The sequence below is a fragment of the Arachis stenosperma genome, chromosome 4 (assembly GCF_014773155.1).
Source record: "Arachis stenosperma cultivar V10309 chromosome 4, arast.V10309.gnm1.PFL2, whole genome shotgun sequence".
NCBI classification, from domain to species: Eukaryota; Viridiplantae; Streptophyta; class Magnoliopsida; order Fabales; family Fabaceae; genus Arachis; species Arachis stenosperma.
In genome coordinates, this window is record NC_080380.1 from 129,544,026 (window position 1) to 129,570,983 (window position 26,958).

Genomic DNA, 26,958 nt, shown 5'->3' on the forward strand with positions numbered 1-26,958 from the left:
CCGATACAAAACATCCGCATCACCATATTGGCTGCTTAATGGTTCGTAACAAAGATCTTCCTTTGCTGCTTTAGACCACCGCGCCAACACTAGCCTCTTAGGAAGGGAATCAATGTCTAACCTAACCAAAACTGCTAGTATGTGAACACATGGCAAACCGAATGACTCCATCCTTAAGCAATTGCAAAGAAACTCCTATTTCCTTCTCATATGAACCACATCCCATTGTGAATCCAGTCTTCTATACTTTTGTGTCACACACATACTATCTTCACCTTCAATGCACTCCAGTATAATGATCCAAACACACCTTTAAAGTGACTCACGATATCTTGAGAAAATTTCCCGTGTGAAGTTTATTGCCCTTGACTTTTCTAACTCTGGAAACAGCGTTTGAAGGACGGGCGTCCCGTATGATAATCGGAAGTCAAGCTCTTCTTCATTGTCCCTTAGGAAGTCCACAATCGTTGAAAATTGATTACAAACTCAAATATGCCGTATCGCCTTTCCACAAATCTCCCTAACTTTGCATGCAACGACTCACACTGAGATGTTGTGCGAAGCCCAGCGTAAAACCTGCCCCATATGTAAACAGTTGTCCATGAAGACTTCTTCTCGTATATGTCCTTGACCCACTCTAACTTCCTAACCCCACACTCCTCCAGCATGGCATTCCAAAGCATCTCAAACTCCTTAACCTCAACATCAGCAAGCATTCAATATCTAAACAACGATGTGAATCGGGGTTTACACACATTAACTGTCGCATTCTTCAGAAGGTGCCAAGCACATAAGCGGTGGTGAGCATTTGGAAGCACTTCCTGAATAGCTACGCGCATTGATCGATAGCCATCAGTTATCACCGCTGTGGGTGCTTTACCCCCAAGTATTCCAGTAAATTTCTTAACACCCATACATGTGATGCTATTGATTCGCATGAAACCGTCACAGTTGCAAACACACAGGTCTGGTTGTAATGATTAACCCCGGAAAAAATAATTACTGAAAAATTGCACTTGTTTTGCCCGTAAGTTGTATCAAACGCTAGTACATCTCCAAATACTTTATAATCATCCTAGCTTCGCCCATCACTCCAAAATAGATTACATATGTGCTGCCCCTCACCAACCTCGTACCTCCAATACAATTTCTCGTCCGTCTGGGCCGCACCCTCCAAAACCCTCAACGCAGCATTTACGTCACCATTCTGCATTGCCTTTTGTCGCCTAACCTCGTTGTACATATCTCGCTTTGTAAACGGAACCAAATTAAAACCACCCGCCTGTGCAACAATAGACTCATAGATCTTTGGAATTGATATCCCAACGTGCCTCATGCTCTCCATGTGTGCAATATCAACATCAAAGATCTTACGGTCTGCAGGTAGATAGTCCACGTACTTCATAGGCAGGAGCTCATGGTTATGTTCCTCAACAAAACGAGACACAAATCATCTCCCACTATCTCCTTTAGGCTTAATATGCATCTCCATAGGACACCCACAACGAGTTACCACCTTGTGCTCCCTCTTTCGATCCACCTTCTCTAGCCACTTCTTGTCTCTGAACCCTTGTCTATTACATAGATACGTATAACGAACAAAATCACCATTCTTATTTTTCAACTTCCCTCGTCGCATCGAAAAACCTTTTGCCATACTATACCCTTCATAGAAAATAGTTGCTTCCTCTGGAATATTGAACTCCATCTTAAGTACATATGCCACGGTAACTCGTACTGCATTAGATATCGTGTTGGTAGTGCCTTCACTCTGCTTATACCCAAAACCCTCTAACTCATCCTCTTCCATTCCTATGTCAAGCATTTTTTCCTACACGAATTCACAAGTTGACATGTTAAATACCTTTCATATAAGCTCATAAATTCTCAATAACTCAAAAAAAACCCTTAAAAAAATTTTCACCCCACACCCATACCTAATAGCGTGCTCTTCAATTTAACATAATTCATACCTCGTCATCGCCAGCCACTGTAGCCATTTCACCAGCCGGATCCGAATCATCACTACTCTTGCATCCCATTTCATGAACCACTCTACTACATGATGTTGACGATCGGATTTCTATCGGTAAAGAAATTCACAAATATAATCACGTTGTAAGTATAGTTTCTAAACCAACAGAGAATTCTTTCGTACAAAAGTTAGGTTGTCAGTTAAGCAAACCCAATAAAATTGATAACCGAGTATTCGAACATCGGATCGTCTTCTCAAAGAATTGCAGGGAGGTGTGTTTATTATTGGTTATGAAAAATCGTATATTTTTGGATTTTTTGAAATATTGAGCAAGGAAAATAAATTGCACGGGAAATAAATTAATAATTGAAAAACTCTTGGTAATGTATGAGAACTGGAATTCCTATCCTAGTTATCCTTATCAGGTGTGATGAGAATTGGGTTTCAACCCCACTTGGTCAGCCTTTACTAAACAAAGGAAGGTCAAGTGGACTAATTAGCTTGATCCTCAAGTCCTAGTCAATCCCTATGGAAGGACTAGCTTTAGAGTGATCCAGATCAATCAGTAATTCCAATTTTAATCAAACTTGAGTTTGATAACTCAAGTGTTACCAATTACTTAACCAAAGCCAAAAGAGAAAATAAATCTAATTTAAATTGAAAGTATCATAAATAGAATAAAACAATCACGAATCTGAAATACCTCAAATTGTATTAAATAGAAAATCAATCTAAACATAAAGAGTTCATAAACTAAATTGAGAAAATAAATAAAAGGAACATTGAACCTGTGATTGAAGAAGATGAAATCCTAATTCCTTTAAGAGGAATCCTAATCCTAAATCCTAAGAGAGAGGAGAGAACCCCTCTCTCTAAAAGCTACATCTAAACCTAAAATTGTGTGTATGATCTGGATCACTCTAAAGCTAGTCCTTCCATAGGGATTGACTAGGACTTGAGGATCAAGCTAATTAGTCCACTTGACCTTCCTTTGTTTAGTAAAGGCTGACCAAGTGGGGTTGAAACCCAATTCTCATCGCACCTGATAAGGATAACTAGGATAGGAATTCCAGTTGTCATACCTTGCCAAGAGTTTTTCAATTATTAATTTATTTCCCTTGCAATTTATTTTCCTTGCTCAATATTTCAAAAAACCCAAAAATATACAATTTTCCATAACCAATAATAAACACAACTCCCTACAATTCCTTGAGAAGACGACCCGACGTTTGAATACTCGGTTATCAATTTTATTGGGTTTGCTTAAGTGACAACCTAACTTTTGTACGAAAGGATTCTCTGTTGGTTTAGAAGCTATACTTACAACGCGATTATATTTGTGAATTTCTTTACCGATAGAAATCCGATCGTCAAAATGGTGCCGTTGCCGGGGAATTGCAAACGTGTGCCTTATTATTGGTTATTGTAAATATTTGCTTTTTATTAATTTTTGTTTTTATTTTCTCTCGCTACTATGAATTCTCACCCCTTTCACTATGAGTTTAGTTCAAATTATGTTGCAGGGAATAGATGCTATAATGAGAACATGCATCAAGGATGGAACAATAAAAGATGGGAGGAACCACAAGGATTTAATCGACCCTCATGGCAACAACCACCTCCAATGGACTATCAACAACCGTTCTGTGATGCATATCAAGGCAATGGCTATGGTGAGCGCTCTTTTGATTATCAACAACCACCACCATATGCCTATGAACCCCCTCCTCAACATGACTTTGGACCACCATACTCACAAGCCCCTTTCTGTCATTCACCTCCATATGACCCTAACCCATATCCACTATACCAACCACCTTATGAGCCAAATGAACCATACATATAACCACCCTCATTCCAACACAATTACTCTCATGAACTACCACCTCAATATACACCATCTCCTTATCATTATCAAGATGAACCACCTTCCTACCATGAATCCTTTCTCCCAACAAATGAACCCTCCTATCCACCCCAAACCTCTATGGAAAACACACTTACCTCTCTCATTGGTCTCACCTCTAAACTCCAAAATCTTATATCCCGCATGGACCAACCTTCTACCTCCAATATTCAACCATCAAGCTCTAGTGCACTTCCTTTTCAATCACAGAATGATCTCTCTATCCCATCACCACCATCCATAGAAGAGCACCCACATCTATCAATCCAAGAGCAACATGATTTCAATGATGTTATTGACATGGAACAAGAGAGAATGGATCATCTTCGCGAATCCATACTTCATAAGGTGCTAGAGGAGGCATTAAAGGTGAAGGTAGAAGAGACCTTTGCAGATGAAAGAGTTGTTATAGAAAAGAAATCATCAAAGAGGAGTACGATTTTATACTTAAACAACTGGACAAAGTAGCAATTATTGAAAGGGAAAAAGTGGTTACAGGCTTAGGAGATGTTGAACCTCCATGGGAAAGTCAAGTTATAGAGCCTCCTTCAAAGACAATTGAAATTGATGCTGAGGAGGGTGTACAACCTCCAAAGTATATCATGGTTGAAGACTTGGAAGGGGACAATCAAGAAATGGATTCAATCATTAATGAATTCTTATCTATATTTGAATCCTCTCCCATTGGACTTGACATGAAGATTAAAGAAGAAGAAGCACAACCTCCCATACCCTTGGTGAACAATGAAGAAGAAATTGAATCGGAAGAAAGCTACCAAGAGGAAGAGGTTAAAATTGAAGAAGCTTGCAAAGAGGTGGAAGTTGTCAGAGAAGAGCACAAGGGAATGTAGCTTGCAAATTCATTATAAATACCTCTCCCAAGGCTATTACCGTCCAACACAACGTTCAAGTAGGTAAAATTCTTATCCTTGACCTTTATCTTCCCACCTGAATATGGGCTACTGGAGACAGATGGTCAACTTAGAACTCTTTCTGGCATTAAGAGTAAGAGGGAGATGGTTAGTGGTGGGCAACACAATCCTAGGTTCATTATGGTTGAAAGCTCAAACTTTAAATGCAAATTTTGGTGTAGAACTCGATTCAATGGGTCTAGGAAGATGTTTGGGTGCCTACATGAGAATTCTAAAGCTGAACCACCCGGATAGAATCATGATAATCAACTTGAAGACAGGTGTAGAAACAAAATTTAGAATCCGGAAATATATGAGGATCAATTTGGGAGCTCAAAGCTTGTGAAGAACTCCACCAAAACTTGAGAATTTTACTTAGAATAGATAGTGCTTTATGGAAGTCCAAGCATTGGTGGAAGTTTCAGGATGAGTTCAAGCACAAGCCGCCATGACAAGGAGCTCACCAAATGTCCAACTTAAGGAAGATCGGATTTCTATCGGTAAAGAAATTTACAAATATAATCGCGTTGTAAGTATAGTTTCTAAACCAACAGAGAATTCTTTCGTACAAAAGTTAGGTTGTCACTTAAGCAAACCCAATAAAATTGATAACCGAGTATTCAAACCTCGGGTCGTCTTTTCAAGGAATTGCAGGGAGGTGTGTTTATTATTGGTTATGGAAAATTGTATATTTTTGGGTTTTTTGAAATATTGAGCAAGGAAAATAAATTGCAAGGGAAATAAATTAATAATTGAAAAACTCTTGGCAAGGTATGAGAACTAGAATTTCTATCCTAGTTATCCTTATCAGTGTGATGAGAATTGGGTTTCAACCCCACTTGGTCAGCCTTTACTAAACAAAGGAAGGTCAAGTGGACTAATTAGCTTGATCCTCAAGTCCTAGTCAATCCCTATGGAAGGACTAGCTTTAGAGTTATCCAGATCAATCAGTAATTCCAATTTCAATCAATAGCTGAGTTTGATAACTCAAGTGTTACCAATTACTTAACCAAAGCTAAAAGGGAAAATAAATATAATTTAAATTGAAAGTATCATAATAGAATAAAACAATCACGAATCTGAAATACCTCAAATTGTATTAAATAGAAAATCAATCTAAACATAAAGAGTTCATAAACTAAATTGAGAAAATAATTAAAAGGAACATTGAACCTGTGATTGAAGAAGATGAAATCCTAATTCCTTTAAGAGGAATCCTAATCCTAAATTCTAAGAGAGAGGAGAGAACCCCTCTCTCTAAAAACTACATTTAAACCTGAAATTGTGTGTATGATCTGATCTCTTGAGTCTCTGCATGTTTCCTGACTTTAATCTGTATTTCTGGGTCGAAATCTGGGTCAAAATGCGGCCCGAAATCACCCCCAGCATTTTCGGTTAATTCTGCAGATCGTGCATGTCACGCGTACGCGTCGTCCACGCGTGCGTGTCATTCAGCGTTTTTCCTTGCCAGGCGTACGCGTCGTCCACGCGTTCGCGTCATTCGTGCAGCTTCCAATCCACGCGTTCGTGTCAAGCATGCGAGCGCGTCACTGCGATTTCCTCCATTTCGCGCGGTCGCGTGAGCCATGCGTCCGCATCACTTCTCGCTGGTCATCTCCTTAATTTCTTGTGTTCCTTCCATTTTTTGCAAGCTTCCTTTCTATTCTCTAAGCCATTTCTGCCCTATGAAGCCTGAAACACTTAACGCACAGATCACGGCATCGAATGGTATAAAAGAGAAATTAAAATACACAATTTTAAAGTTTTAGGAAGCAAGTTTTCAATCATAGAATAAATTTGGGAAGGAAGTGTAATATCATGCAATTCATATGAATAAGTGGGTGAAAAGCTGATAAAAACCACTCAATTTAGCACAAGATAAACCATAAAATAGTGGTTTATCAGATGTCATCTCCCAAATGCTCCTTCTTCCCTCTCTTCAGATATGTGCCCATTCTACTGTCAACTTTAACTAAGCAGGAACATAACAAACCACATTTTCCAACAACATGCAAATAGATATCAAAAACCATACATCAACATTCAATCTTAAACGATAATTGTACTAATTAACATACATCTACATGCTCATGTGCATGAAACATGCATATTTCCAGCAAATACATATGCTAACATATATAAATTAGCTCTAAGTAAAAACCACCAAAAAAGAAACAACTCAAAGATGTTGTAATATTTAAAAAAAAAACAACAGCAACAACAACACATGTATATTCACCTTTTCTATTCGACAATTAGGATCACAACTATAATTAATCAAGCGGCCCAAGTTTTCTTTTGCACTTGCATCTATCACCTAACAAACTAAGCACGACTGACTAGCAGAGTAGAACAACTACTATCATAAAAACTACTATAAAATGTAGTAAACAGATATAGGTGTGACTCATACCTCACTTCCATTTAAGGTCATAAAATAGAAATGTTTATGACCCTTCAAAACATACTCTCTTTGTCCTGCCTCATAAGCATGAGTATCAAGCATCTGTATGGACCATAAATTAGATTTGACTATACAGGTCACCTATGTGCACAATTTGTGCAACACCAATGCATAAAGAATTACACAATACACACACTACACAATGCATCAATGCACGACAGATAAAACACAATTCAATGAATATGGAATCCAATCTTCTCAAAATAATCCCTTGTCTTTACAAAAGAAATTCAATTATTGCTACATATCAGCTATCTTTTAGTCATTGGTTACAAGTGTATGACATCAAGTTCAACACTCTAACTTGATTAAACACACACCCTATCAATCTTCATTATTACTATATGTCAAAGCTCAATATAAAAAAACAAAGACTGCAGTGCTCACGGTTCAAGCCTCAAATTATCTCAATTGTTAATACTCAAACTTAACTCACTTCACTATTAGCATTCACCGAAATTAGTCTATCAATACTTACATATCCTAACACACTATAATAGTGCCCAACACCCTGGTTCTTACTCTTCTTGACAAGTACCTTGCACTTCAATAACTTTACAACGGGGGCTACCATAAATGACACCAGCATTCATCCTACACCTTCTTCATCACCTTCATTCCTACACCTAAATACAGGAAACCTACTTCTTTAGATACTTCACCAATGGTTAAACGAAGCTGGACAACCTTAACTCTGTACCTACATTAAAAGCAAGCACCACACACACCGAATGCATACCCATAAAGTAACAACTACAAAATCCACAACAGCCATTCCATAATCTTTCATTCTACTAACACCAAATGAAAGCCCCAACCTACTCTGCTTAACAAAAAACAACAAAACTTACCACAATGAACGAGACAGACTTAGATCTTCAACATCTTTTCTCACCGGCATCAATCGCGCAAACAATCTCAAATTCCACATCTACTTAAGGGGTTTCCTTAACTATGATCCACTTCGATTCATTTTTTACGACCACCGATCCGCACAATCGCGAGCTTCACATATGCCCTCGTTAGTCCGAATGGCCCACTATCACACATTGTTTCTCCCCCGTCATCTTCACATTCTCCGACACCACCCAAACAACAACACTCCTCTGCCGCTCTGTGTGGCTTCTTTCACTACTATTCCTGTATTCCAAGTTAAAATACTACTAGCCGATGTCGAAGCCAGCTGACTTCAAGCACAAATCTTATGGCAAGCCTTGTACACTACCTATCTAAGTTGGTCATTTTTGACAAAGACATTCTCAAGATGGGGTCATTCTCATCTATTCCAACCTCGAAAAACAACAAATCTTAAGTCAGAAACTTGTTCATACGCAGAACATCAGAGTTCCAAATCCGTACAGAAGAACACGGAATAATTTTTCTATCTTTATATCTATTTCAATTTACCTCTTTACTGTAGAGCCTCCCAACTATGGCACTTTCTCAAATTGAACTTCAAGATTCAGAGCTTTAACGCGAACCAAAATCAAATTATCAATCTTTAGTAACCATGAATTTATAAATGAGATATGATTTCAAATAAGATGTACAAAAATATTATTTATACACTAAAATCAATCACTGTGTATTTATATATAAATATATATAACTTAATTTATTTTTAATGTATATTCTATAATTTTAGTAATTAATTTTAGTGTACACCTAACTTAATTGTATTATACATTATATTAGTAATAATAATGAATCAAACTCGATGCAAATTCATCATCACCTCATTAGCTGTTATAATTGATATCCAATTATTTAAGAAACATACAACTTGAATCCATTAATATTGATAAGAGTAAGAAGATTATTAAAGACTATAGAAATTATATTAAATTTGACAAATCAAAATTAGTTAAATTACAAAAAATAATACTCAAAATTTACGACTAAAATTTTTCATAATTATATAAGCATGCTTATCAAGTAGTGAAATAAATTGGCATGTTGATCAAATAGTAAAATAAGTTGCACTTTTACATGTTTCTTTACTTTCATTCAAAATTGTTATTAGTTGTTAAGAATCTATACTTCATTAGAAAATTTTGCCTATATAAAGACAAATATATATACCATTGTTATATGTTTCATAAATAAAAAAAATAACAAATTGATCCCTGATTTTTTGGTTTATAAACATTTAAGTCACTCACCTTTTTAAAATTTGGACACATCGATCTCTTGGTCTAATTTGTCTCATTTTAAAACTCTCCCATGTAGGCATCTATATCGGCCAATTCAGTACAATGAGAGTCACGTTTGATTTTTTCATTGGGTCTCACAAAATCAAATGAACAATAAAAATCAACGTGTCCCGATTTTGAAAAAGGTAAAAAATTTAAATGTATTTTCAAATTTTCGGAGATTTAAATATTCATGAGCCAAAAAGTCAATGGTCTATTTATTTTTTGGCAAATTCTTCGGTGTAGATACAGAGATTTCATCTACATGTGTAAATGAGTGTTGGGCGTGTATGAGTGCTACAAGTGTTTACATGATGGAGACATGTTCTGCGGAGTTACAAGTTGTTGTAGTTGGTATACTGGTCCAGTCAAGTACAAACATAATAATTACTAATTAGTGTCATGTTAATCACGGTTTGGTAATGTTGGCCTTTTTTGTAATTTTTATTGTATGAGATGCATGGATATTGGGCTCACTGCTAAAATGGATACAACTAGTACTAGTAAATAATAACAAAAAACAAAAAAAAAACAAAAAAGTAATACTACTAAGGGGAAAAAAAGAGTAAATACCCATAATGGTCTATGAGATTTGGGTCGCTACTCAATGTGGTCCCTGAGATCCCAATTGCACCATTGTAATCTTTCAGATATGGCTCCGGGCACCATAATAGTCTATGGACAGCTTTCTGGTGATGAGTCATCATCAAGACGCTGACGTGGGCTCATTTTGTGACGCTGGATGGTGCCAACGGCTAGTTGAGCTGGCAAAGTTTCAATTTATACCCAATGTAGTCCCTCCCTCTATATTTAACCCTAAATTCCCAAATATTCAGTAAGTTAATTTCTTCTTCTTCATCATCGTTGTTTTCTCATTCTTGTTGTTGCTGTTGTTCCTGGAGCTGGAAGTGAATATCCATGATGGATGGTGGAAGCACTAGAGCTGGAAGCTCTATTAGTTTATCGTGCAGTGGCCATCAGATGAGAACGCAAAGTAGGAGCAGAAGATCTAGGGTGCCAGAATAGTGCGGTTGCAGCTGCCGGCCAGTTCTCAGGTGGTCTGGAACAGATTCAAACCCAAATAAACCAATTTTTGGTTGTCTCAATTATAATGTGAGTTATCAGTATTACTTATGTTGTTATGATTACTCCTACTTACTTGACTGTTCTTCACTTGTTCTTCTTTCCTGAAGCTTGAGCATGTTATATGTTTGCTTGATTACAGATAAGTGGAAAGAGATGGTGTAGGCTTTTTGTGTGAGCAGATACTGGGCAGGATGAACCAGTTGAGAAACCAGAATCTTATGAAGATAATCATAAAGTGAAGATGAACATTGATTGGAAGCTTGGGAGATTAGAAGAAGATGTTTGGAATAAAAAATTGGTTAACCAATTGTTGGTATTAGTTGTGTCTGTATTGATTGTGTTAATTGTTATCCTGTATTGTAAAGCATGAGTTAAAAGAGTTGGTGGTGTGTACCCTATATTCATTGAATGAATAATATGTAAAAAAATGATAACATGATTATGGTATTAGAAACTGTTGAATGGTGTTTGTTGATGGAATGTAAACTTGGATAACTCAATTGATGAAAACAGTAATATGCTAAAGAAGGCAGCATAAGTGATTGAAAACCATCCAGCACTGTATTAAGATAATGGTTCAAACTTAAAAGATAAGTGTATTAAGATAATAGTTCAACTTAACACAGTTAGTCACATAACACAAAGGGCAGCCAACTAACATGAGCATGTTAAACAAAGTTGCCTCAAAAGGGAGGACTTTACAGCAAAACATAAAGGATTATTTTTTCCTTGTGTAGTCTTTGTCTAGCAAAAATTATTAAATTCAAAACATACATTCCTATACATATTAAGCTAAATTCTTCAATTCTTCTTTCTTGGAGCCTTAAATCCGAGAGTTGGGATGAACTTCATGTAATTGACAAGTCTTGTTGCAGTTCCTGAACTAGCACCCTGCATGGGATTCACTGGACAGAAGTTGCTAGTAGAGAGGATCTTCTCCTTGGTGATAATTTTGAAGGCCTTTTTATTCCATGATCCTAGATAGAAAAAATTTACATTACACATAAATGATGATTCACTTGAATCACAAAAAATTTAAGAAATATAAATAGGAAGTTACTTTTTGAAAATCTTCTACATCAGAAGCAATTGGCTAAGATATATCTATCTCTACAGGTTGTGCATCAGAAGTGGCTGGTGCAATCTCAGTAGACTGCACAAGAGGATTGTCTTCTCTATTACGTTGGTCACCATCATCTTGAGGCTGCTGAAGTTGCTGCTCAGATGCAGGCACACCTCCTTCATTTTTCTTCTTCTTATCAGCCTCAGCAGCATCACAAGCTTTCTTCTTCTTGCAACCTCTCTTTGTATGTCCTTTATCACCACAGAAACTGCAAGTAAAGGGGTCCAACTGCCTCTTTAGATGAATATTATCTCCATTGTTACTCTGAGACTTGGGATTAGCTTTAGACTTTTTAGATCCTCCACCACCCTTCTCATCAGCATCCATTCTTCTTTTCATCTGTAGTTTTCCAAGTTTCTTCTTTATCTTTGGTGTTTGTGGCTTGTTACATTCTTCTGTATGCTCCCATAATGGTTGTCCAGGAATTGGATTAATATGATTATTATATGTTTCCCTGTATGATTCTATTGTTAGCAAACGATGACAAAAGTCTTCTGGTGGCTTGTTAATCCGAGACAGTGCAGCACATGCATGCACACAAGGAATACCTGCATACAAACAACACCCACAACAACCATGGTGGTTGTATACTTTTGGTGTTTGAGGCAACTTTGGTGTTTGAGGGTAATAGTTGTGTTAATCTTGGAGAATTCTTTTTCTGTTTTGTATTTTCCTCCAAAATCTTTGGCAATGATGTTTCATGCTCGAAATATACATCAATAACTCCGTTATTGATCTTAGCATACTTCACCATCTCTCTTATCTCCTTGTCATTATTCAAGCTTCTTAGTCTGTTCTCCAAACCTTTTTCAGGAACTTGCCACCAACATTGCTTTATCTCATCATAACCAAGCTTTTTACGGTAGTTCCTCAGATAGAAGACATCTAACGTATCCACATCTAGGTCACCTAAACAAGCCTTATTATCCGGATAATATACCATTGTTCCTTCTTCATCTTCTTTGAAATCACCCCGTGATGAAACATAATATCCAACATCTCTTCCATTTGAAAAAAAAAATCAAAACCCATTACTTGATAATCACTATAAACACAAATAAATTTTTCTGTCCTATTTACACTAACTACTCAATAAAAAAATAAAAAGAATAATACATGTACACAAATAGATTTTTCTATCCTATTTACATAATTATTTGCAGGATATAGGATATAGTCACTTTATTTAGTACAAGACAAATACAATATTGACTCCTAGACACGGAATTTTTAATTGAACAATAAGATATGTATGTTTCAAGTTCCATAACATCACATCTTCTACAAACTTAATAAAGAGTATACTTTTGTGATAACATGTTGCTGTTTATTTCCAATCTTCTAATAAAATTAAAGTGGCTTAAGTAAAATAGATCTTTTAAATATTCTCATCATTATACATAAAAACTGAATTAGACAAATTATATATTATATAGGACAACTGCAGCAGAAGTATTTATAGTATTGTCTACATTACAAGTCATTGCAGTACTCACTCATATAACAGACATCAACAGATAAGAGTTTTATCAAACAAAACACTCATGACCATGAAACAGAGCATAATTTTCAAATAGAGTATGACCATAATCAAACAGAGCATCTCATGAAATCCCAACCTAATCAAACTCTAGAACCATAGTAACAGAAAAAAAATCATAATTCTAACCACACTCACAACACAAACATATACAAAAACCAGCATGCATTGTAAAAAGAAGAATAAAAAAATTTACCTTTACAAATGGCAGAACCTCTTGTTTCTAACGCAAGAGGAGACGAACGATGAAGTGAAACCTGATTTTGATGTCTTCTGAGTGCAAGAATTCCAACCTAATCAATTGAACCTTAAGGTAGTGGCATTGATGAAGAGAGGAGGAAGAAGAAGAAAAAAAGAAGAAGACAGAATGTGGAAGTGGAGAAGACAAGTAAAGGGAGGGTGTGTTTTTGATCAAGTCCGTTTCATATTTTTATTTTGGGTCAAACGACGATGTTTTTAATAAATTGGGGTACCAACCTAAAACGTCAATGTTTTGGCTCTCCAACGTGGCAACTTCGTGACACAATAGATCATCGATGATGATTCATCATCAGAAAGCTGTCTAGAAACTATTATGATATCCGAAACCGTATCTAAAAAATTACAATAGTGCAATTGAAATCTCAAAAACCACATTAAATAACGACCCGAATATCAGAGACTATTACGGGATTTACTCAAAAAAAATGTCGCACTGCTACGGATACAATTAGTACCATGCCGTAACTGAATCAAAAAATATGCTACCCCAGTGATCCTCCACTACAGGTACAAAATAATAATAATAATAATAATAATAATAATAATAATAATTACATTATGAACTAATAATAAATAATTTTAATGCTAATTTGACTTACTAATGATATTGTTCATATGTATGATATTAGCAACATTAATTTTTACTATAGTAGTAATACTAATGTTATTGGTAATTAATAGTAATTCAATTCATTATAATATTATTGTTAGTAATAAAAGTCATAAGATTATTAACAATATTAATGTTAATAATACAACGTAATAGAATAATAATATAACCACTATTTTTTATACTACTAACACATAAATTTTCTATTTTATATTTTTTAATTTTATCGAAATTCAATTCATAAAAAAATATTTAATCCAACAACTTAATCTTAAATAAATTTTAATTACTAAATTAGTGTATTATCCTTTATTTTGTTACACTACTTTATTCTCGATTTATTACTAGAATTTTTGCTAGGACGTAATTCTCAATTTAGTATTAGAATTTTGTCTATATTGATAGAAGTAAATACTTTTTTATAACAAAATTTTAATAACATTTTGGTCTTCAGTTATTTTTTTGGTATAATGTAAAAATATTTTTAAATAACTTATTTATAAATTAAAATTTGATAAAAAAGAATTAATATTCGTGATTTAAATGATATAAGCAATTTCATCAAAATTTTAATAACATTTTTGTATTTATTTACAATTATGTGTTTTTATTTTTATCTTCTTTTACTTATGCTATGTGTATGATAATTTGTTCAAATGATATTTAATAATATATAGAATCTACAGTCCTATAAATTTGCCTTATTTTTTTAGAAGTCTTATATACTTGGGTTTTTTTAGATCCAAATAAATATAATAGAAATCGCACTTTATTGTTTGATTGTACTTTAAAAAGATTTGTTAATCAACATAATTAAAATTAAGTATAAATTATTTTATGGTCAAATTACATAAATAAATTGAGAATCAAAATTACATAAATATCTTAAACTGAATTTAATTACATGCATGTCTTGTTTGATCTTCTATATAAATTGAATTAATTACCTTTTTTTTAGTAGTTAGTCCAATATCCATGAGCCCAATATTCATGCATCTCATACAATAAAAATTACAAAAAAATATCAATATTACCAAACCATAATTAACATCACACAAATTAGTAATTACTATGTCTACACATAGACATGAACATACACAAAATTTTTATCTTGTTTGATAATATTGTACGTAATAATACACTGGTATACACAAATTTATCAAAATGATAAATTTATCATCACCAATAACATCACTGTATCTACAATTATCACGCCATCTACAACCACCATCACCATGTACTTCCACTATCACTACCACTGTCAGATTTATCATCTTCATCGTCATCTATAATTACCAAAAAATTATTGATAAAATTTTTAATTATCACCATTTATCTCAAAAAAATAAAAAGAAAAATAAACAGAGAAGACAGAGATAATAATCACAACAACCATAACCAAAATAAAAAAAAAAATATAGGAGAATGAAAGAGATGAAGGAGACGGTGAGAGAAGGGGCAGAGGAACAACTGACTTGCTGTGTATTAGATGGTGCTATGACTCGCTCTGGGTTGGACGGTGCAGTGGCTCTGTGTCGCGAGGGAGAAAGATCTGGATGAATGGCGGCAACGATGCAGAGGTGGCACAGATTTGAGAAAGGCGATGACAAAAGAGCGCGGAAGAGACACAAATTTAAGAACGCAACAAAGAAGAGTACGGTAATGGAGAGAGAGAAAACCATCGGAGGAAGGAGGCATGACGGCGATGATGAGATCTATGGAAGAGGAAAAGAATCTGGAAAGAGGTAGAAGACTGACGGAGAAGAAAAAAGGAGTAGAGAAAGGGGTTAGGATAAGGTTGAGGTAGGGATAAGGTTAGAATTTTTTAAATTAACTGGAGATAATGTTGAGGTAGTGAAAAAAATTATGTCTCATAAATTGTGTTTCAGAGAGACACTAAAAATATATATTTTGTGTACATCTGTATACTACTGTGTCCATTGAAAATTCGTGTCTTAACAAACAAACAATGGACGTATACAATCGTGTCTATGTATAAATATCTATGTCTAAACAAATAAATGCAGTCTTTAAAATACTCACACACGCTCAACACTCATCCACACATGTAGATGGAATTTCTATATCTATACGAGAGAATTTGCCTTTTTCTTTTCTCATAAAAAGATGTTTTGAAGGAGTGTTAGAAATATTCTTCTATTTTATGAGTGCTATTGATGAGTCTCAGACAAAAAAACATATGATAGTACAATACATGTGAATGAGTAATATCAAAATTTCACCAAAAATGTCAATAAGCTATGAGCTATTTCACAAAATTTCACAAAATGCTAATTCTCTTTTGCCCTTTCTTGGCGACAATACAAGCTATGAGCTATTTTCTTAAAATCTGAAAGTACACCACAGATTGCAATGCAAACAAAAATAAACCATAACGAGCTATTATGTATGGAAAGGAAACAGTAAAATTCCCAAAACTCTGTGCCTAATTGATTATGATTTTTGCTTTGTGTTAGTATCAGTTTGTGAACAAGCCGAACCGGGACTCTGCACTTCACACTCCTCTCCTTCAGATTCGCACTCAAACGACGTCGTTTCCTCATTCTTACTCTTCTCCTACTCGAAAAAACGCACCATTCCCAACATTCGTCAATCGCCAGTTTCTTCTCATCAATTCGTTCATAGAAGAAAATGAAAACTAAAAACAAAACGTAATTCCTAATATTCCTAAAATTGAAAGTAGAATAAAATAAAATAGCGATTACCTCTGATTGAGATTGAGATTGCGACGATGGAGCAGCTTCATTAACGACCTTTCCATGCTCCTTCTCTCTCAATGTTCTCATCGGAGAAACTCTCTGTTCCGATCAAAATCCAAAACAGAAAAAAAAAAGAAGAAAAAAACGATTTCAGAATTGAATCGAATCGAAGAAATTCTGAGAGAAACTGATTTTTTTTTTTTTTTTACCATGCATCGATATTTGAGCTCCTTCAAGCGGAACAAGCGATCAACCTCGATCTCGAACTTCTTCTGAAGCTCTCCTCTGTCTTCGAGCTCCTTCATCATGGCGTCGAGCTTCGCGTCCTTCTCCTTCAGCGATGTCTCCGTCTTCTCCTTATCGATCCTCATCCTCTCCAGCTTCTTCTTGATCGCGCTCAGCTCCTCCGCCAGTGACGACGCCTCGGGGAGTTGCACTTGCACCGGAGCCAACGCAACCGCGGTATGAGGAGGAAGAGTAGCTTCCGCTGCGGCGGTGATCGCGATAGTACGGTTCTCCTTGTCGCGGACGGGTGTGATCTCGCAGAGTGGTTCAGATTCGGGCTTGGGCTTGGGCTTCGGCCGGAGATCGGCGGGCGAGTTGTTCTTCGGCTGGAGTGGTGTCCGGCCTGATCGCGACCGAGGTTTCGGAGGTATGGAAATCGGAGTGTGAGTTTGTGTTTGCGTTTGCATTGTGGCGTGTTTGGATGATAGGTTTTTATTGTTATGTTTTGCAGCGAAGAAATGGAAAGTAGAATGGAGAAGAAGGTGTTGGTGGTGATGGAAAGTTGAGTGAAGAGTAGAGTGTATTTTATTTTGAATTTCAATGGAGGGAGGCGCTAACGGCTAGTGCTTCTGTTTGTTCTTATTGGTATTTTGACTATTTTCTATGCTTTATTTAAAAAAAAAAAAAGTACTACATTGGATGCTCGGATCAATTTTTTCCCTTTGCTTTAAGAAAAAAAGAGGATTCATAATTTCTTATACTATTTTGATTAGGCTTGAACTAGATTTAATTTGTTGTTTGTTCAACTTGCTAAATTTCTATATCGAGAGTTTGAGACTTGTTCCAAAACAAACCCTTGTTTGACCATTCTTGGAAGTTTTATAATGATGCTAGCTAGTTTGCCACCACATCTTGTTTAGCTGTGCCCCTCTAGTAGCATTTCTAATACCAATACTAAAAATCCAACAAAAAAGAGTATCCCCAAAAAATATATTGAAACTGGTGGAAAAATATTACTTATTATTACATGCAAAAAATAATCAATTATCAAATTTATTATTTATATTCTTATACATACCAATCACTTTTTCAAGGTGGCAAAAGGCGATAAAAGCCGAAGAGAATGCTAAACTAAATAATATTAAAAACCAAAAAGTCTGAAAAGAAAAATCTATGAAACTAACTCTACAAATGCAAGTCTATTTTACACCATAGAAAATAAAAAAGACAATTGGTAATTTGGTATGGTATTTTAATGTCATCCTTAGTAGGCTTATTAAAGCTTCACTATATTTTCGATTAAAAGGAGTATTATTACATGGGAGTTAGCGGACAAAACATGTGAATCAAAGATAGTCCATTGGAAGATCCCAATCATCTTCATTATCCCAATATCTTTGATTAGGTTTCTTTCTTCCAAGACTTTTCCTTCTCCTTGAAACTTGGCCATATGTCACAGATGGTTCAGAGTCATAATCTTCAAGATCACCCATTGAAACTCCTACATTCTGGTTGCCAAGAAACCCGGGGACAAGCAAATAGGTTGTTTTATGATCAGCAAGACAAAATAAAGAAATGAGTCAATGGCATTTCTTTTAGTAGTAATAATGGTTACATAGCGATAGAGCGATGCTATCCAACTTATCCATTTAACGATAGAGAGACCTGTATCGACTTGGTGTACAAGACAAAATGAATACACAAGATATTTTTCTTCAATGTTTTATTGGGAAGTCAAAAATGTTGTTCTGTTTTCTCGCTAAATTCTAAATCGTTCCCGGAGTAGAAAAAGAGCACCAACTATTTCAAAAGAAAATGAATTCAATAAAACCAAATGGAGGAAAGGGTATTTTTGGAAGAAAAAATTTTAATTTTGACCAGAAAACTAAAACAGGACGAAATAAGATGTTCAGAATAAAAATAGGATGTTTCGAACGTTACGAACAAAATCAAGACTTAGCCCAAATGTTAGAGAGTAAGACAGTATTTTACCCAAACTAAATGATATAATTAGACTTTTACCAACCAAATAATATAATTAGATGACTTCACTTAAAAATCTATGGACAATAGCCATAAAACGGACAAACCAAAATAAAGTATGAGAATCATAAGTTTCCATGTACAAGCCATAATAAGCATGGCTTGATATATAAGCAGGAATAAAAACTTTCAGCAGCTAAGAAACAGAGGCGAATTATATCACGAAGCTCTAATCAGAAAAGGAAGCAATGTTGCCGAAATCAATATCCTACTTAGTCCATTAGTCGTAAGGGCAAAAGAAAATGTAAAATGTGAAATAGTAATATGATACACTCATACACTCAAACTTCCATTATTGAAATGAAGGTACCTTTGAAAGCCTTTGTATATGTGACGCTGCAGCTTCGCGAACCACAACAGCATCGGATACTACTTCCAGTACATCCTCAACTAGCAAAGAGTAAGTACTCACCTAAAAGTATGGCAATCAAGAATTATAATTTGTAGACTAAACCCCTTAGGAGTCACAAATGATCAAAATGAAGGAATTGTGACTTGGATTTGTTAACATAGGATGTAGACTTCTATTTCCAATTGGATTGGCAAAACTTGCATGCTATTTTGAATTCTGAACTTTGTTTTATTAACTTTACAAAGAGGCACTGACTTACCAAACTTGAAGGGATAATTGATAGTCCAAATGAATCAAGCTCAAGTTCTTCAACAGCACCTGAATTGAGACTGAACTTGTATCCACGCACCTAAGAGTTTAGAGTTCCCTTATCAAATAATTGGGTATAAATAAATATGTGAAATAAAAGTAGAAGAATAAACGTATAATCACCTTTCCAATATTCCGTTGAGAGGGTGTCACAACTTTGTATCCAACCTATTAAATAATAATATGATGAATCAATTACCATCTTAAAAATAGTCCTACCTTGTTTCAATTTTGGAAGTGTGGTAAAATAGTGGTGGCACCAATTAAATCATATATTAAATTAAATGGAACTGCTTCCCATGATGACTCATTGAAAAGGGTTAAGGCATGGGAAAAATCGTATAACAGGTATTGGATTTTCCATAGAAATTTAGAAAACCATGATGAAGAGCACTTTGCATTTTGGCACAAATGACCAAAATAACCAATCAGAACCAAAATCATACATAAGACCAAAGGAGATAATCTAAAAGTATTTGATCTTGAAGAAGAAATAAGAAGATATCTTCATCTTACTAACAAGTAGTTGAAAACTTGAACACAACCATTTAGACATTTACAGCATGATATTTTATGGTAAACGGTTCCCAAGATCTGAAAAAAGGTTATCACCAACATTTTTTTGATACCACTTAGTTTCAATCCTGCATAATGTTTTGTTATCTCATTACACTTTGTCAATTATGAATAATCAATTCTCATTATTTCTACTTTAAATAAATGATACCAACTTCAAAAGACATCAGATATCACATTCACATAATTTGGAGCATCATCACCGTCTAACAAACAAGGATAGAGCAAAAGCATCTTACATGAACACAATTCATAATAACCTTTATTATTTAAGCAACACAACAGAGTGAGTACCACTAACAAATGTCAAAAGAGAAGATTTCTCCAACATATTCTGCACAACAATGAACCCTACAATAAATCTTTCAAGAGAAAATAATTCACAAGAAAGAATCATATAAAACTTTAAAACATACCAGGGTCTCCAATCCAACCATTTTAAATTCGTTCTCTATCACGCTTTCATCCGGGACAAGGACGACATCCCCAACCTGAAAAGAGAACCAACAGAACACTCAACAGCATGAAAAACACATGAGGTCTCTAGCTTGCAAAGCTATAAATGCACACCACATTCAAGTAAGACCATAAGACAAGGTCACAAAACCATAGTACAGATTCATATTGGAATATATGGGCATTGGAAATTTCGGATAAAAAGCTTGATCTGGAAGCATCTACATAATTTAACTGGTAGCGGACCTGAATGGTCTTCTCTACATATTATTGCAGGCAACAGAACTCCTCCAAAAGTGAAACAAACTAAACAATGGTGTAAAACACTTGTAGCAAAGCATACACACATAAAGCATTCAAAATGTGTTATTCCAAAATTTGTTATACCTGACTAATGTCCTCAAGAAGGAACTTATCTGCATCCCCAGAAAGCAAGTTTGGCCTCACCTCCACAAATAAAACCATTCACTGCACATGAAATTCACCAAAAGGAGATACATCAATAAATGTGTGCTTAGACTAACATAGTTTAAGTTCAACATAGCTAATAATCAATATCCAAACATGCTTAATGCTTTCCACCCCAAAGAAACAGGTAGTAAACCAGGAAAACAAACAAACATTATAAATAAATTTCCCAAAAAAGCATGCTTTACATTTATAGCTTAAGAAATGGTCACTCACAGAGGTGGTGTCAACCCAAAGCTGAGTAACAAACCCCAAGCTAAGAGCAGACCTTATACTAATGACCTGCTTAGCCAACAAATTGGACCTTCTAATTACCTCTTTACCCCTTTTAATCCCATCCTTACCACTAAATTTCTCAAATCATCATTATCATCATCATTTGCAGCACCACCCTGAACCTGAACCTTAACCAAATCATCGTCGTCTTCAAAACCCTTCTTCTCCTTCATCATTGGCACCCAACCCAACAGGATCATCCATTTCCCTGAGTCCAACACCATCAAATGGATTATCACTATAAGCAATATCCTTTTCACCAACTGAACCATCACCAGTAGGGTCACCCCTCCAAGCCCAAATTCTCCCTCTCTCTCTCATCAAATCCAAGTTGTTTATTGTTGCAGAAGCTATAACCACCGCCCCTTGAGCCTCTTCCATGGAGTCTTGGACCCATTGAAGAAGCAACTACAACAAGGGTGGCAGTGGTTTTTGAGAATTCTTGAGAGAAGGGTACATGGGAATTTGGGGTTAGGCATTGATTGTTGCTGAAAAAGGGGAATCTATGAGATTCTGGGAGTGAGATTGAAAGCGGGCTTGCGGGAAGAAGCTCAGTCATGGTGAGTTGTGAATAGTGAGAGAGTTTTCAACAAAAAGCAAAGATTTTTTTATGCATGGAATTAGAATAGAGACTTTTTTTCAAACCATGCGGATGGTTAGAAATATTGTTTGAAGCGATGAAGCTGTGAAGCAGAATATAAATGGATATGAGGGTGAATCATGGTGCATTTTTACGTGAAAAAATAGTTACATTTTTACATGAAAAGCAGATTTGAGTAAAATGAATTTTATACAAATATTTAATTATATATTTTTTTAAAAAACATCTCTTAAATTTATTATTTGAATAATTATTTAAATTATGTATGAATTTAATTAAATAAAAAATTATTATATATATAGTATTTAAATTAAATTTTAGTTCACTAATTTATTATCACGGTCCCAAATTTAAATTTTATTGTCTTTAAATATAGCAAAAATATTCATAATATCCTAAATTTAAATTTTAGTACTACAAATTTAATCCAAAAAAACACACAAAAATAAATAAGAAAAATTTATGCTAGATTAAATTTGTTGTGAAATAGAAAAAAAATTGGTTGGAAATTATGATAAAAGTAGAGAAATAAAAATATAAATTTATAAGAAAATAAGAGAATTACATTAATGATAGTCTAAAAAATGCAACATGTAAAACTTCTAATATACTGATTATTACTCAGTAAAATTAGGATATCTCACAGCCAATCAATTTTATTACAAGCCAACTAAGAAGTTGACATCGAATTCGAAAAAAAATTGATCTGAAAACATATATGGATTCTGACATACCAACCAAAACTAAAAATTATTTGTCTAAAAATTCACACATGGAGGTCTAGACAGTGAGGGCAAAGCTATATCAACGACACCCTAAATTAGTGGACTATGTTTCAAGTGCTTGTTAATGGCCGAAGCTCTCTTCATGCTCTGATGATGTGTCTAGAAATCCAAAAAGTGTGAAATAAATATTTGATAGCAAATGTAATATCCAAAAACTCAAACCTAGAAGAATGACAATGGTAAAACCAGTTCATTGACAATCTCAACAAAAGTATAGATTTCAACACTTTTATTCACAGAAGAATTTACAAGACATCGTTGTAAAGTATGTTTCATTTTCCTCTTCAACTAATGTGAGATTTTATATTTTACTCGCTATTAAGGCCCAACATTCTTGTTGGCACATCAACATTGATTTGGACACTGATTCGGATACCCTAATAACAGCACAATCCACTCGCTTGTGGATATTGTTTCGTTTGGCATTGTAATCCTCATAATTTTTACTCTTGATAGTAGCGATGATGACAAAATCTTCTAAAGTCATCCATTAAATTACGTTCATGAGGGAGATGTCTCCACATACTTATAGGGCAAACTTCGTTTTTTTTTTTTTTAATCAATGTAAAATTTCATATTTCACTTCCTAATAGGATCCAATATCTTTGTTGGCACATCAATTCAAACACTAATTCTGATACTATCTATAATAGTCCAACCCATTTATTTGGGAATATTGACTACTTTAACACTTTAGCTTTTACGATTTTATTCTAGATATTAGGAATAATGTCAGAACTTCTAACACTCATCCATTGAAACACATCCACAAGGAGATGTTTATAAAGCATGTTTCATTCACTCTCCAACCAACGTGAAATTTCACACAACACTTTATATACAATTTTTCGATACTATGATACTTTTTGTATTGCACAAGAACTCACTAGCAAAATAATGTAGCTACTGAAATTCTTCTTTAGAAGAAATATTGGGATCAAATAATAATAAATTATTAATTAGCTAGCCTACTTACCATTCAATAAAGACATATTTTATGGAACATTGATAATGCTCCATTAACGTATGTAAAGACATCTATGTTTACTATTATTTCATAACAAAATTAAGTTTATTTTACAAAAATATATACACAATTTTTCTTTATACTCCAATAAGATATTTTTGGAAAAAGCAAACTAATTTGAAATTAAAATTTATATTGAAATTGATAGATAAACTAAAATGGTTTCAATTTAGAAAACTAGTATCAATTTAGTGAAAAACCAATAAAATTTTAACTTTTTATAATTATTTCAATAGAATAATGAAAAATGAATCAAGAATTCAAGATTTTTTAAAGTAAAAAAGTTGGTAAAATGATAAAATAACGAGTTGATTACTCTTAAATTAAGACAGTAAACGCGTATTTTATGAAAATTGCAAATCAATCATGATTAACTTCTCACTTTATTATTTTACTAACTTTCTTATTTTAGAGGATTTAAATTTATTAAAAGTAATATAACATTCAATTTAATTGAGACTAAGTATTGAAGTGTCAAATATCATATTTAGTCTCAAATAACTATTTATAACATATGATTCAATAAATAATAATGTAGCATTTTGTAAGACCCAAAATGAAATTGAAATAAAAACTAACATTGGGGTTGCCCTTAATATACTTAAACTGTATATATATAAAGTTAGATGATGAATTATGATGAATTTCATAAAATTCTAAATCTTAAGCCTTAAAATATAGATATACTTTTTTTATAACTTTGCCTTTAAAATTTAATAGTAAAGTTGATGTTAAAATATGGCATAAAAATTATTTTTAAATAAAAAACAATTGACTTTTTTAGAGTAGATAAAAAAATGAATTCATATTTTTTAAGGTATCTCCTAATTTAGTAAGTAAAAAAATAATTCGTCAAAAATTTAAGTTTAATATAAGAGTTTATTTGTTGATCAATAAATTATTGTATATAAAAGTAAGATTCAAATTTTAACATTTATTATGTGAATCAGTCAAATCAACGCTTGATCAACTCAAATATATATATATATATATATATATATATATATTCACGTAAATAGTAAAACTTTTGTTTAATTAAAACAAACCTTCATTTTTTGAATTTTTTATTTAAATTAATTAAATATTTTATATACGAGAAATATTTACTGTTATATGCAACATGCCACATCTTGGATACTGAGTATTCATTGTAATTTCAACCATATTTAGAGTGGTGTGTACCTGAAATAAATAAGTTGTAATAACAAAAACAATTACATAAAATAGAAGGTAAGTAAATTTAAAAAATGTGTGGAACTCTATTCTTGTGAGAGAGAGAGCGCCAAAAAACAAAAGATGACGAAGGAGACATGGCGAAGGACTGGAGGTAGCAGATGTCACTGCCGCCGTCGCTGAATCTCTTTGTCGTTACTGTATGTCGGAGCTGCTCAAAACACTCGTCAACTTTACCTTACCTTCAACCCTTCTCAACTACTTGAATTTCAACCTCTAATCTCTAATTTGATGGTCTTATATATAGTGTTGGTCATCGGTCTCTTGGAATTAACTTGTAAGTATGCTTTATATTTATAATTGTTTGGCTTTGCATTTTAAAGTTAGAATTATACTTACAAAGGTTACTATCAAAATTACTATCAAAAGATTTTAATTGGACTTGAATAATCTATTTATTAAAATTAAATATTTATTTTTATAAAATTTATTTTTACCTGCACACCAAACTATATATTTTTATGAGATTATATAATTTTAAAATTAATTATTGATATTTGCTATTCTTAAATTGTGAAATATGGTGAAATCCTTTATGATTTAATAAGTAAGATCCAAAATCATTTGTATGAGAAAGTATTGGTTTATATGATTTGAGACCTTATGTATTTGAAAGAATAAATAGTTCATTATATTTTAAATTAGTTTGGGGAGACTCATATTAGAAAATCATAGTTAACAATGATAATGACGTAAATCTAGATGTATCTGGTTCAAATCTCAGCTAACAAGGACATTGCTAGCTTAACGTATAGGTCACACATTGGATCTGTTATTCTGTATGGACATATGAGGGGAAAGGACTATTTTTAGAGGTGAAGCCACCCAAGTGTGAATTATTTTATTTGATTTTTGTATTGAGAACTCCTTTATAATTCACTTATTTGTATAAATTATTATTTTATAAATAGAGTATATTTGATAATATTATCTATATGATCTCATTTGAATTATAGATATATTGTCTAGTCACTGAGTTATAAAACTCATTTCGTTTTCTTAAAAATTTCTCGGAAACAGATACTCGAATATGAGTTTTTCTATTCAAGGGTAATTGTCTGCATTAAGTACTTATTCTTTGATGATTTCTAAATGTTATATGCTCCATATGTCACAGGTAGAATTCAACTTTGTCAATTTATTTTATGTTTTTGTTAAAAATATCGTGTAACTTATTCACCTTAGTACTTATAATTTATTAAAAATATTGGGAGGTGCTAGTGTGCTGAAAGAAAGATTCTTCAACAGGTGTGGCTGTTGCCTGTCTCAAGGTGGTGGAAACACCTGTCCCGTTGACACAGTTACTGGTTTTGCATGTGTTGCAGCGGAAGGAATCTGGTGCAGTAAAAGGTCCCACAATTAGTGATAGTGTGGGAATCGAGGTTGATAATGAGATAGATTAGAAGTAACAATATGGTAGTTAATTGGAGATTAAATCTAACGTAGTGTAATTGGGTTTTTTTTGTTAAGTCTCAGGCCTCAGTTAGATGAAAGAATTGATGGGCCTGGGGAAAATATAATACCCAAAGGAACAAAAAAGAAAATGGCCCAACCCATGGCCTTTACCCCACTTCTCCGTCACCTGTGAAGTGTCCCCAACCGTTCTGTCTGAAGCTAATGACAGTTCTAACAAAATTAAAACCCTAGCCGTAGCTCTCGTCGAGGTTATAGTGCACCGGCGCTCTACATATGTAGCTTCGGTGGTGATCGAAGTCTCTTGAACGTCACCGATCGCAACTCCGAGTTGTGGCTCAGGCTCTGGTGCACGAAATTGTGATCACTACAACTTCGCACAACTAACCAGCAAGTGCACTGGGTC

General features: G+C 34.0%; 5 protein-coding genes across 10 annotated transcripts; all 5 read right to left on the reverse strand.

The window, feature by feature from the left end:
- Positions 1-312: 312 nt before the first annotated feature.
- LOC130975506 (protein FAR1-RELATED SEQUENCE 12-like) lies at positions 313-1,405 on the reverse strand. The gene is made up of 4 exons (XM_057900296.1): positions 1,137-1,405; positions 756-924; positions 577-692; positions 313-448 (listed from the first exon to the last, which is right to left on the reverse strand). The coding sequence occupies exons 1-4, from the start codon at positions 1,403-1,405 to the stop codon at positions 313-315; spliced, it is 690 nt and encodes a 229-aa protein (XP_057756279.1).
- A 45-nt stretch (positions 1,406-1,450) lies between these two features.
- On the reverse strand, positions 1,451-2,042 carry LOC130975508 (uncharacterized). Its single transcript, XM_057900297.1, has 2 exons — positions 1,974-2,042; positions 1,451-1,831 (listed from the first exon to the last, which is right to left on the reverse strand). Exons 1-2 carry the CDS (start codon positions 2,040-2,042, stop codon positions 1,451-1,453), a joined length of 450 nt encoding a protein of 149 aa, XP_057756280.1.
- Positions 2,043-5,712: 3,670 nt separating this feature from the next.
- LOC130973707 (uncharacterized) lies at positions 5,713-15,981 on the reverse strand. Of its 6 annotated transcripts, none has more exons than XR_009084247.1 (5): positions 15,544-15,981; positions 13,675-13,790; positions 13,394-13,490; positions 7,206-7,298; positions 5,713-6,764 (listed from the first exon to the last, which is right to left on the reverse strand). XR_009084247.1 is itself a non-coding variant. In XM_057898340.1 (3 exons), exons 1-3 carry the CDS (start codon positions 15,748-15,750, stop codon positions 7,291-7,293), a joined length of 312 nt encoding a protein of 103 aa, XP_057754323.1. In that variant the 5' UTR covers positions 15,751-15,968; the 3' UTR covers positions 7,035-7,290. The 6 variants fall into 6 exon arrangements, 2 of the variants coding, with proteins under 2 accessions (XP_057754323.1, XP_057754322.1); XR_009084246.1 differs by lacking the exons at positions 5,713-6,764; positions 7,206-7,298 and adding exons at positions 11,105-11,511; positions 11,595-12,658; XR_009084245.1 differs by lacking the exons at positions 5,713-6,764; positions 7,206-7,298; positions 13,675-13,790 and adding exons at positions 11,108-11,511; positions 11,595-12,658.
- Positions 15,982-16,279: 298 nt separating this feature from the next.
- Positions 16,280-17,584, reverse strand: LOC130977043 (high mobility group B protein 6-like). Its single transcript, XM_057902042.1, has 3 exons — positions 16,998-17,584; positions 16,795-16,887; positions 16,280-16,645 (listed from the first exon to the last, which is right to left on the reverse strand). Exons 1-3 carry the CDS (start codon positions 17,478-17,480, stop codon positions 16,523-16,525), a joined length of 699 nt encoding a protein of 232 aa, XP_057758025.1. The 5' UTR covers positions 17,481-17,584; the 3' UTR covers positions 16,280-16,522.
- A 509-nt stretch (positions 17,585-18,093) lies between these two features.
- On the reverse strand, positions 18,094-22,139 carry LOC130973814 (uncharacterized). Its single transcript, XM_057898483.1, has 7 exons — positions 21,434-22,139; positions 21,137-21,217; positions 20,710-20,784; positions 19,841-19,885; positions 19,668-19,757; positions 19,367-19,468; positions 18,094-18,521 (listed from the first exon to the last, which is right to left on the reverse strand). Exons 2-7 carry the CDS (start codon positions 21,212-21,214, stop codon positions 18,360-18,362), a joined length of 552 nt encoding a protein of 183 aa, XP_057754466.1. The 5' UTR covers positions 21,215-21,217; positions 21,434-22,139; the 3' UTR covers positions 18,094-18,359.
- Positions 22,140-26,958: the final 4,819 nt, after the last annotated feature.